This window comes from Barbatula barbatula (assembly GCF_947034865.1).
Source record: "Barbatula barbatula genome assembly, chromosome: 16".
Taxonomy (NCBI): domain Eukaryota; kingdom Metazoa; phylum Chordata; class Actinopteri; order Cypriniformes; family Nemacheilidae; genus Barbatula; species Barbatula barbatula.
This window is the reverse complement of record NC_136779.1, coordinates 3,958,570-3,972,039: the sequence shown is the minus strand read 5'-3', so window position 1 is coordinate 3,972,039 and position 13,470 is coordinate 3,958,570. Positions and strand designations below refer to the sequence as shown.

General features: G+C 37.9%; 1 protein-coding gene across 1 annotated transcript in view; it reads right to left on the bottom strand.

The window, feature by feature from the left end:
• Nucleotides 1-13,470, bottom strand: part of sdk2b (sidekick cell adhesion molecule 2b) — a 226,377-nt gene that overhangs the window by 55,351 nt on the left and 157,556 nt on the right. Inside the window, exons 2-3 of the mRNA XM_079477253.1 lie at nucleotides 11,438-11,597; nucleotides 1,208-1,314 (exon numbers count right to left, since the gene is read on the bottom strand). Coding sequence (XP_079333379.1) covers nucleotides 1,208-1,314; nucleotides 11,438-11,597 — 267 coding nt within the window. The remainder of the gene's footprint in view (nucleotides 1-1,207; nucleotides 1,315-11,437; nucleotides 11,598-13,470) is intronic.

The following is a 13,470-nucleotide window of genomic DNA, read 5'->3' as shown; positions in this document are numbered from 1 at the left end:
TAAACATGAAAGTCGGCTTCCCTGAGATCAAAAGCTAATTAAGCAAAACCCACTTTAAAAAAAACAACAGAATATCAAGCACGCCGACGTTTTGCTTTTGATATCATACTTTTGTGATTTCTTATATTGACGTCTGCATTTGATTGCCCTCCATCTCCAGCATCCCTATGAAACGCAAGACGGACACCAATTATTGCGAAGGTGCTTGAAAGGGAAATGAGAAAAGCAAAGCGTACACATTTTAAAGGGGTCATATAACACAGCTAAAAGAATACTATCGTGTGTTTTAGATGTCATGCGATGTGTATACATGATTTAAGGTTAAAAACACCCACATACTGTGAATGTTTGTGTCTCCTCTTTGCCTCACGTCTCATAAACCTGTGGATTTTTTACAAAGCTCATTGCTCTGAAAAGCGATTGATTGGCCAATTTACCAGTGCGTAGTGATTGGTCGAGTACTGCAAGCTTGTGACGGAAATGTAATGTCTCTCACCATATTTGGAACATCAGGTTCCAAAGCAATTGTACTGATATGTACGGCCACCTTACTTGCGTCAAATCTTGGGTGGTCTTAGTCAAATCGCACCACAAACTGATGTAGACTTTTGGGAGGGTGGTTACACGAGGCGTTTGAGGGAGGTTTGGGTGAGGATTCGTTATTCTAATACATGCATGGGCAATTTATAACACACCAAAGAAAAACAAGTATTTGCGCAACATGACCACTTTAACAATGAATAAATGAAGTACAGTTCAGAAAGCAAAGTTTATCTGGTGCAAACCGAAGCTCTCGCCACGTTAACCGAGAGACTGAAACTTCGATAGTGACCGAACACAGCCGGTGCAAGGTCAGTGGGCAGTGAATCTGGAATCTGGATGGTAGCATCGGATTCTTGCCACTCGGTTCAAGCGCAGCAGCTGTTCTTCGTGCTAAACAGATAACAAAATGGAGGAATGAATTAAAATCGGAGCAGGGGAAGTGATTGGTCGCCACAACCTCATCAAACTAATGAGAAAGTAAAAGTGGACCAGCTGTGGCATTGGAGAGGGGCTTTTACACCTCACCAACAGATGCTGTTTTCTGTGAAACACAAACACAAGGACGCAACATATAACCGCATGGTCACAATTGCGCATGCGTGCACGTGAGGACCAGCAGACACGAATGCAAAGTGCTTGAGAGGTACTGTATATGGTTACTTACATGCCACTTGTACTTCGGTTCGCCTCTGTAACAACGCCCCGACTCGGTTTCTGACGATACAACGATAGAAGCCGGCGTGCGATCTGTCCAAAGAGGGTATCAGATACCTGCAAGAGAAAGATGAAAGCGTTAAGCTTCTTAAAATGCAAGCATACACAGTAGCAATGCCAGAATCCCATTCCTAAAACCTTTGTGTACGTATATTTCATCCATTTATTCTTTCTGTTAGTCTCGTCCTTCACACATCAAACGTCTATGTTATCAGTCAAGAGCGACTGCGAACTTCCTTTTCATATCAATATATGTTCCTTATCTTTTGGAAGCACTCCAAAGAAAGTGAAAACACTGCTATGAAATAGTATTTTTTCTTTTATTCCCATTTAGCAGTAATGACCTTGAATTTCACTGACTCAGAATGTTAATGTGCTTGTAATACCATATTTTCCTCAATAGGTGGTCCTCTAACCTACAGAATGATGGAGTGGAAATGAAAGAGGCTGGCCTGGGATTAGTTAGGTGCACGAGTGAATAAACGGCACACATGATAAAATGATGTGAAGCCAATGTTCTAGAAAACCCTATAAAACTAACCAAGACCAGAGCCATTAAAAGGAGGGTTCACTTAAAAATAGCCACTCATTTACTCACCCTCATTGAATTCCGAATCCATAATTTTTTTCTTCCAGGGAAAACAAGTGAAGTTTAAAAAGTGCTGACAAAGCTAATTTTTCATCCAATGAAAGTGAATGGTGTCTTGGGATATTGTTGAATAATATACGTGCTCACATGAAGGAATTTGCATTTTTTTAAACTATCCCTCTAATTGCTTCAGATTTTCATTTATGGAAGACAGAGCATAAATTAAAAGGCTTTGGAGGATAAAGATTTACCATTGATACCATTGTTCTGAGTGATGATTCACATATTTTTTGAGCTTGAAAAGGGTGAGTACAATGAGGGTGAGAATATTATGACAAAAAGATTAAAGCAACTGTTCATCCAAAAACACAATTAGTTTTTAGTTTTTTAAGTGACGTTAGACCAGGGTTGCCAGATCTGCAAAAAAAACCAAATGTTCTATCACTTTCCCAAAACTAGCCCAATGACCACATCTCAAAACCAAAACGTATATCTTTCCCAATAAATACATCATTTACACGTAATATTACACACAATTTATACTTGAAAATCACGGTGTAAACATGACTTTCAAAACCATAAATAGCAAAATCTCAGAGGTGGATGTTAGGCTACTTAAGTATTTTGACTTTTACACTTTTTGAGTATCTGTACGTTTTTTTATATTTCTTTGGCAAAAACTACTCGACCACATTATAAAGCATATGTCATAGTCTTACTTCACAATATTTCATAAATATATTTTAAAATGGAATTTTAGTTATCGAGTACTTTCCTACGTAAAAAAGTGAAAAGTAAAAACACTTAAGTAAAAGAGAATAAGTTGCTTGTACCAAGGTGTTAAAAGGTCAAATGTTTCCAAAGTTAAAACACTCTCAATAAGTAAAGATGTTAAAATTTGTACGTGAGATAAAATTACTTAAGCAATCGCCACCTTTACTAAATCTATACTTTTATATCCAACCCGTTGAATAAAAAATGGGTTGCACTAAAGTGTGCTTACCTAAGAAATGACAGGGTAATTTAAATGGGATAAGGTAAGGGTTTAGGGGTAGTCTCAAGGTTAGTACCTAGTTATTACCCAGTTATAATACTTTCTATAACAAGTACACAGTATTTACTTGGAAAAAGGGACTGTAAAATAAAGTGCTACCAAACAGACACCAAATTTGCATGAAAGCTGCACACCCGGCAACCCTGAATCACACAAGATGTTCCTTATTTGTAATATTTCTAACCTGAATGCACAATTTTGTCAGAAATTCAGATAGGACCTGCAACCAACAAAAGCCTTGTTAACCTTGTTTAATTTACTACTTCTTGTGAAGCGGATGATATCGGATCGTCCTAAAGACCGTTTTAATCCAGCCAAACCACATCTCTATCAGCCCGACTGACCTGAACTCAAATTAAAATGACCCGGAGGCCCGGCGGCACTGCATTACTGGACTGGAATGATCTCCGACCTAATGGATCAATGATGAGCGAGATAAAAGAATGAAACAGCAGAAAAAGGAGAGAGATAGAGGCAAGGAATGCGAGAGGCGGTGCGAGATGAGAACGACACTCTGCGTTTCGATCTAGATGCTTTAAAAAGCCATTGACCTCGGATGGCAATCAATACAAACAATGGAGTAGAGACAGTAAAGAGATCTGTCCAGACAGAGAGAATGCGAAGAGGAGAGAGAGGGAGAGATAAGTGAGAGAGAAAGAAAGATAATGAGGAAAGGGAGAACATAATGCTAGGAATAAGAAACAGGGAGGAGAGCAGGGTGTTAGAGGCACGGACAACATCTGAGGGAGTGTGACGGATGGATTAGGGGATTTGCAAAGGTCTGCTCAGTCTGCAAAGTTAGCGGTTCAAAAAAGACTGGGCAATGTTAGTCAACTTTTTTTAATACTGTTAATAAATCAGTTCCAGAATAAGAGAAACATTGATAGTACGTGTTATCTGAAGCCCTGACGTCCTGAGGCTTAGCCCACACTATCGGTGAGCGAAGAAAGATTGTGTGGGAGTGAACGCCTGGAGAGATGAAAAGTGGCGGGGCGTGAGTGACAGCCATCTTGTTAGGACGCAGGAGTTGAGGAGAGCTGTTATTAACAGACTATAATGAACTATCAAGCGATATTAGTGATGGGGTTAGCGGGTTGCGGATCCTGCTAGGCACGCTAAATTGGTTCTTGTGGGGAGTATATTAGCGCTAATGGACTAATTAAGAAGTTTGGGGGGTGGAGGGGAGTATACTTCAAAGAGTGAAAGATTACGCCTGAAACTTATCTGCCATTGTCTATATGTCTATATTCTGCACGGTGGAGTGTGATGGGTTTGATTCATGTCTATGAATCTTTTTACAATCTATGCAGATGTGTTATCCAAAGTTACTTACCAACTGGGTTACTTTAAGTCTCAAGAACTCTTTTGAATCTATTCACCAAAATGATTCATTCAGAATTGTTCCCTGATTCGTTCATTTGCTCATACAAGCTTTCATGAAGGGCTCATAAAAATGATCCTTTTTTGCTGCTTTAAATTTTTAAGAACGATCAAATATACTTTACAATTAATTCCAACATAAAATGTCAACTTTATTTCAATTTTCTAATTCATTTTAATTAAAAAAAAAATTCTACTCAAGGTTTTTATTTACTTCCCCATAGCAAAATTGGTTAAGAAATGTCAAATTATTTGTGTAAGTTACAGCAGCTGACCACTTAATAATAAGTTAAAATTATATCAAAAACTATTTTTCTATCAAACTTGATTGATACAAAGGAATAAATAAAGAAACACATTTCAGTGAAATGTGCATATCAAAAGATGCATATTGTACTAGTTTTAACTAAATAAATAAATACAAATAATTAAATGAAATATAAATATTTTTAATAAAAATTATTTTAGTACTTCCAAATGTTGTCTAAACTATAGTGTACACCCCAAAAATCTTTCAATTTAGTTTGTGGACGTAGCATACAAGTCAAGAGCTTTAAAGCTTAACCTTGCGGAGTTCTGCGAAGTGTTAAAGCCCGCCAAATTCAGGGTGACTTCCTCTGTGTCCCCCCCCCTCTCTCTCTCTCTCTCTTTCTCTCGCTCCGTCTCTAATGAATATAATTAACCTTTAAAGAGCTACGAGCTCGTGCAGCAGGTTGAGGGAGTCAGTAGGGGCCAGGGCTTCAGACATTGATTGATTGATGTTCCGGCCAACGGAGCGCAGTGTCAAGTCTCCTTTAATTAGCATTCTGTTAACTGAGAAAGGAAAGGAGGGAGATAAAGAGTGGAAGCACGGGGTGACCAGGAGATGAGGTTTAAAAGCATCCCCCTCCGCCCCTTCCCTCACTGAGATGGCTGACAAACAGACACCTTTATGCGACGATGTTACCTTGGCAACCTGTAGAAAAGCGAGCAGGTAACTCTTCAAATATATCAAAGAAAACTTTGCACTTGAACAACTTAAGAACACTAGACTCGTCCTATAGAAAGTAACGTATGGCGTATGACGAACCTGCATAAGCAATCTGAAGCTCTTTTTCAGCATTTCTCAGGAACTGTCCACTTCCTTGAACTAATGCATTAACATCAGTGGGTTGATACTGTAAGACCCCCGGGGGGACTAAATGACCCTCAACAATGGCGATCACGGTCCAAATCATCTCAATCATTTGATGTCTTCAGAAAAGATCTAGACAGTCACTGATGCATAGGTACAGATGCAAACCTGAACACCCACGCTGCGAACCGGGTATAGCATTGTTGATGTCTCACATTTTTGATGGAGGAGAGAATCTGCTGAGAAGCATTCTGGACCGAATCCATGGCAATGAAAGTGTGCCAACATCAGATCACAGACAACAAATCATGTTTACATATGAAGCCTTTTGGATATCTTGAGGAAGAAAGCAGGTCTACAAACCTAAACTGCAGGTGATTCAATTTGCTGGCAATGCAGCGCGCTCGGCTCGCAGGCAGTGTTACGGGAAGCACCGATAACATCTGTTGCCTATAGAACAATCAGTGCATATAGTTGATGAATGGCATAGCCTTGCAGTAACCAAACAACAGCGGCGCTAGCTGTTATAGTGACACTAATGGCACGACAGTGATGTTTCTTTGAGTAAGTCGTGGAGAAAGCATTATGGGAATACTGGAGGAACACATTTTTTTTATTACCGCGGTATAGACGGATTTGACTCTGCTGCCATGTTGAAATCGAAAACGATAACTGTGTTTCTTGGAAAGAGAGCAAACGAGTCCAATACAATTGATTTTAAAGCTCATGTGAATAATGATTTATTTCCTAGAGTAAATTAAGTCAGAGATAAGAAGTAAATTTATTAAATCCTTTCTAAACTGGTCAAACACTGACTGCATGTGGTTGCCGACAATAGCATATACTAATAAAGAGGGTTTCTTCGGACAATCCTGGCCGGAGGTTACTTTCTGGTATGTGTTTGTTAATGGTTTGGCTAGTGGCTAATAATATAAAAATATTTATATTTTAAACGATTTATATTCATATTAATTTATATCAATATCTTATTGTATAATCATTTTATGAAATAAACAATTTGTTTAATGGGTCGTGCAACTTTGTTGCATTTAAATTTAGCCAGGCAACAGTTCTTCTCCTGGTAACCCATAATAATACTGGCCAGATGTACTTTAAACTTGATTTTTATTTGTTTATTTGTAATTTATTTGTTATTTAATTCGCTTGTAATCAGAAATAATCTACAGGGACTCTTAAATTCGTACCGCAAATGTGGTTGCGTTGCTGTAAATACCGTCTATACTATAATTAAATATATAAAGAAAAAGTACAGCATACTAAAGTGTATGGAGTATTTATTATCTAAGACTGTGACCATTTAATCTCAAGAAACTTTTAGACCTCTAATATTGGATTGTACGTATTTTCTCAGCAGCAGTGGCGGTTCTACATTGAATTGCACCCCGGGCGAGAACATCTTTGAGCGCTCCCCCCCCCCCCTCGAAAAAACTAAATTATGTCATATTTTTCTTGACCTAAACTACAGTGGTACAAATTGAATTTGTCATTAAAATGTAATTGTACCACTGTAGTTGAGGTCAAGAAAAGTTTACATGACATTGTTATAAAACAATTTGACAGAGTATTAACACTTAATGATATTTTACTGACATTCAATTTGTACCACTGGAAAAAAAGTGGTCAGAAAAAGATTCATGACAGTTATAATGGCCTCATGACAGCCAATGTCAAAACCAATATGACGGTTAACCCAGCTGTAGTGGCCTTAATTCATGTATCTTCTTATTGGTTATTTGTAATCACGTGTTTTGTTGTGTTCACTTCCGTTTCCTTTATATCCGGTGTGTTATATTGTTTGTCGTGGTTGGTAGGGGGTGAGCGATGGGATGGCCAACTTTCTGTTGACGGAACAAGTAAAATGTTTGTTCTGTCAAATAAAACAACTGTGACGCGTACAGAAGTGTCTCTAAGGCAATATGGTTAGATGCCGAAACACCAGCTAAGTAGTGTCTTACATTCAATTATTAATCTGCTATGTCATGTTTTTATGACAATTATGACAGGTTAAGATGTATTAGTTAATGTAAAGTTGTCAACAAAGACCTCAAACAAACAATATTTGCATTAAAAATGTCATAATTGAGCGAATGACACTTAATGACAGTTGTCATAAACATGCATAAAACCTTCATATTCATGACATGTGTGATGTAGCAAATAAATAGCAAAGGTTATGTTCGTCTTAGAAACTAGCTACAGATTGGAAAATTCTGTTTGCTCATTACGGGACCTTACGTTAACCCAACTGATGGAAATAAATAATAATAACTGAACTTGTAACAGTTTTGTTGCAAAGCACAATATTATGGTGAAATTAGATCTCGTGTTTGTTGACTTAAAACCAAATTTGTTGTATAAGTGTTGTCGGTTCTACCTACCCTGCGCGGGCCTCGTACCGGTGTCTGTCCGAATGAGAGTCGGGCGCTCTAACGACTAGGCTAAACACCGCAGTGTATTTTCACACAACTTGGCAACATAGAGAGAACATTATAGTTGCATACCTTTATCTTTTCAGCATACAGGGGCGCCAATTTGCCAATTCCCCACACAATGAATGAATGATAGATAATAGATAACCGATTTGCGGCGGCCCAGAGTTTCTTTTACTGCTCGTGCCGGTGCCGCCCCCCACGTGACATGAAAAAATGCCGCCCCGGGCGACTGCCCGGTTCGCCCATGCCTAAAACCGCCACTGCTCAGCAGACACTATACTCCCAAAATATCTTCTAAAAAAGTATCGCCTTGCCAGGTATTTCTGCAGGTATTTACAGGTGAAAATGGAGTGCAAATCCTCCATCCTGTAGACAAGACAAATTATTGCACTGAACTCGAGTTAATTTCCTGCAGATTCGGCGTGAAATAGTTTCTTTTAATATGAAAATATGGTCTCAAGTTCGTTCGTGAGAGAGGAGATTGTTTGCCTAGAACACAGAGAGAATCTAACTTTCAGAAACGGTGGTTAAACTTGATCATTAACGTTTTATGTAAAGGTAAAGAAGTTTGGATAAATGTCTTTTTGTGTCCATACAATGGAAGTCAATGGGATCTAATGTTGTTTGGTGTTGATACAGCAACCAACGGCTCACTCCGATCTGCATTTACATGGATCTGGGAAAACGGGTACAAACGCTGTATTATGCATGCCAGGCCAGTGGATGGTGCTGTTGAGCAAAAAAAACCTACGTTCCTGCGTACATATGCATTCCATTTTTTAAGCTAAAAGCGTTATTAATAGTCGCCGTCGGCGTGTATGTGCGTTTATAATATATAAATACTATGTCTCCGCTGGTTGTAGTGCTGCAGTACATAAACTCTTTGCCGGAGAAATGATAATGGATATGTGACGCAGCACCACCAAGCAGTATGAAGGCCGCCATTATTGGTTGGGGAATACACACTGAATGCGTAATGCGCATGCTTCTGATGTCATTGTTTTTGGAAAATGACTAAGCACATCAGATGCCCGGGCCGGCTGATGTCATTAGTGTCACAGTAGCAGAGTCAGCCGAGCTGACATTATACAACAACACGGCTGCCAGAAAACAATCGATTGAGCTCATTTGGGAAAGTCTCTTTTGGGTACGACAGACCGCGGCCTCATATTCAAACACAGTCACATTCTCAAAGGTCAATGTGAGAGCTGGGATGCTTTTAAATGACCATTTATCACTCCCTATGAAAATCTTCCATGGCTAAATTACAGAGCTTCGCCGACTCACCACATGACTTCACCTGCACCAATGACACAAGAAAGATCTGATACAAACACACGTGTACTGAATGCATCACAAACAATACTTCCATCATCTAGGTGCATGCTAGGTGTAGAAAAACATATATACTCTGGTCGATTTAAGTCCGGGTTCAGTCACAAAAAGGCAAAGGATCTGGAACGAAATGAGATGGAGTTGATAGGAAACTCACGTGTCTGAAAAGAGCATGGCGACCAGACGCAGCAGATGTGTGTATCACCTTGTGTATCGGAGTCTAATCAGCTTCCATTATCTTTTAATTAAAACTCCATTCAGCACAGCTCCACAGTTTATATACTGTTTATAAAGAAGGATAGTTCATTAAAAAACCTCTGAATCGGGGGACGTGAGAATAGCACAGATCTTTAAATGTGAATTCCTAATTTCCAACATTGACTAATTTTTACTTTGCAACTTATACAATAAAGACCGAAAAATATCTGTCACATCACGTCACTTTATTTTACAGTATGTGTACACATAGTGTACCTACAATGTTCTTACTGAAGAAAGTACTGGGTTATTTAAAGTAACTACATGGAATGAGGTTAGATTTAGGGGTAGGTTCAGGTTCAGGTTTAAATATTTTACAGTCCTGTTTCCCATGTACATACTGTGCACTTATTACATATAATAACTGGGTAGTGTGTGTGTATATATATATATAATAACTGGGTAATGACTAGGTACTAACACTGAACCTACCCCTTAACCTTGTACTACTCAGTACTTTCTTAGGTAAGTACACTGTGGGTACACTATAGCTACACGTACTACAAAATAAAGTACAATGTCCAATAAACACAAAGCAATCAACCCAAAAAAATCAATGGACTTAAACGAAAAACCAATTTTATAACAATGATTTTCCGGTAAAACTTTACATAAGGTTCAACGCATCAAAATACGACCAATAGCAACATGAGTTAACATGAGCTAACAATGAACAATACTTCAAATTGATTTTAATTTTAACATTTAGTAACTGATTTTCTAACACTATATCTGTTAACATTAATAAACAATTAACTAAAATACATTTTATTTGTATTAATTAAAGGTCCAGTGTATGGAATTTAGCGAAATCTAGCTGTAAGCTCACGAATTGCAACCAACGGCTAACACCTCCCCTCCCATTCGTAACATTTTGGCAGCTGACACAGAATTAAGATGTCGCCATGTTTTTGCTTCTTTGCCGAAGGAGATAACGTATTTATAAAATGCGCTCTGTAGAGCAGTTTGTCCGGCTACTGTAGAAACAACATTCCATGTAAGGGCGAAAAAATACAAATCAAATATTTATTAAAAAACCTACTTTCTGATCCATTTGTAATGACTTTTAACCAGCTGTTTCCAACGTCATTTACTGTACACAGGCTTCCCAGTTGACAAACCACAGGTCGAGTTCATCACATTAACTACGGATATATTCCAGTAAGACACAACAACAGAGAGTTTCCCAAAAACTAGAACCTAACCTACTACTTCATGTGAATGTTTGATTTTATTAAATAAACAATTTGTTTAATGGGTCGTGTAACTTTGTTGCATTTAAATGTAGCCAGGTAACAGTTCTTCTACTGGTAACCAATACTAGTAGACAGACATAATTTAAACTTGCCAGCTAATGTAATTTATTTGTTATTTAATTTGCTTGTTATCAGAAATAATCTACAGGGACTCTTAAATTCGTACCGCAAATGTGGTTGCGTTGCTTTAAATACCGTCTATACTATAATTAAATATACATAAAGAAAAAGTACAGCATACCAAAGTGTATGGAGTATTTATTATCTAAGACTGTGACCATTTAATCTCAAGAAACCTTTAGACCTCTAATATTGGTTTGTACGTATTTTCTCAGCAGACACCATACTCCCAAAATATCTTCTAAAAAGGTATCGCCTTGTCAGGTATTTCTGCAGGTATTTACAGGTGAAAATGGAGTGCAAATCCTCCATCCTGTAGACAAGACAAAGTATTGCACTGAACTTGAGTTAACTCCTTCATATTCATGTGAAATGTTTTGCTTGTGCTATCTCTCCCTTAATCACAAAAACCACTTGACAATATTTTGATATAATGTAAATACATTCATGCATTTGTTAGCATAGCTCAAGTGGCCAAATACCTTTTTGGCCACTGTTTAAAACACTGAAAGCAATGTTTTAAATCAGACGTCCTGGCAGCTCTGTAATGTGTCAATAACATAAGCATAAGTTCATGTTTTTACAAAATACGTGCAAAAATGGACAAAAAACGAATTTAACCTGTATTCCAATGAGAACCGTGTGATTTCTGTGTCGTTGTGGATCCATTTGAACTCCAAAGGCCAGCTCCCCTCAGCCATACACGTCAACACTAACCGATTTCTCTCCAGGTGCAATTGACTCGGTACCGGTTCTGTTTTGAAGTAAGGTGGAACATCATCTGCAGGAAGATAAAAACAGACAGACAGTGAGTGAGCAAGAAAATACTGTGGAATTCTCGAGGAAAAACTAGCTGGGGACCAGTCTCCGAAATATATGCTGGGGACCAGCAATCCTGAGCTTTTAGACAGTTCACAGACTTCACCACAACACAAGCATGTCCAGACCTTCTAAGTAGGTCCATAGGTATCTAAAAATAATATTATAAAGTGCTCAATCTAATGGAAAGATATTTGAAGCACATGAGTATTCTTCTGCTGTAGAAGGAAGAGATAGTGAGCTCTACCATAACAGATAAGTAACCCAGAGCCTGCGACTGAAATTTCGATTCTGATCCTAATCATCGCTGTAAATATAGACCGAATTAAATGAACGGTTGGATAATAAAATTATAAGATCGAATGATAATCAAGCATTAAAATTAAACTGTCAGAATGATCTATTGGGCCGACGGTTTGCCGTATGTCTCCGGTTTCACTAATTCCACAGGAGAAAGTAATTTTACATGAGGTGACCACAGAAATTATATTATACAAAAAAAAATATGTAGTAAAAATATTTTATTATCGTATCATTTACACATTTAGCTAATATACAGTACATATAACATATATAAAGTATATAAACATTTTTTAATATCATTACAGAAGATAAAATACCAAACCAAGTTAAATGTATCTAAAGCAAACACAAACACAATTTAAACAAATATATACAGTATATACATCTTTTATTATTCATTAATTGATATATATTCAAAAAACAAATTTCAAAAATTCGTACTGTATTAATATAATAATAATGATAATAATACAAAAATGTGTAAATAATATATATATATATATATATATATATATATATATATATATATATATATGTAAGGTATATATCAACAAACAAACAAACTTTTTCAACTGAAAAGACATCCATCGTAAACTCTTCTTAGCATATTGTATGGCACAATAACTTATATAAGCCTAAAAAGCATGTCTAGATAACTGTAAAAAAGCATGCATACTTCAAAAATCCCCCAGAACTGTTACACCATCCATGCAACTTTGAGATAAACTTGCTAATATGAGATGCATCTCAATCTCGCATATTATTTGGAACAGATACTGTAGTGTGCAAAGTAGGATTCAACCACTGTTAAATCTAATATGAAAAATGTTCAAATAGCAAAAGCCGGTTACTCAGAGGGACACGTGAGGTCTGAGAATGAAAGAGAGCAAGTGTAGGGGTGTTAATGCGATGCATGGTTTGGGATATTAGCAAACTTTTATGAAAATGAGCTGGAAGGAGCTGCACATGAGAGATTTGATCAGACGGCCGAGGCTAATTGTTCCCAAGCGTTCGGAGCTGCACTTTTATCTTTGATAGAGAGATAATACGACAGAGGCCGAGCGAGCATGCGAGAGAGAGAGCTGGAACGAAAGATACAGTTAAAATAGGGGAAAAGACATTGATCATCGATGATTATCAGGACTCAGGTTTCTCCCTCATTAGAGAACAAATGATCCGGCCCGCTAAAAGCCTTAATGATCCGTCAATGGGGCTAACTAACACTCCGATGGGCCTCGGAGGGGCCAAAAGAGCCGAGGTACAACACTAAGATCACATCGTCTCCGTTACTGATACTGTAAACGGACGCAGTGATGGGATTACGACCCGCCGTAAGCATACATGAGCAACCGGTAACAAGTACTCCGGGACCAAATTGTGTGAATTGTAAAGGGACTGTTGGGACACGGGACTTAATTGACACATATGAAAGCGCACGGATGGGTGGAAAGACGAACGTTTTAAGAGAGAGGGGCCTTTGAAAAACACAACTTGCATTACCATAGCAAGTCTTCTGAGACGAGCTACCCTAA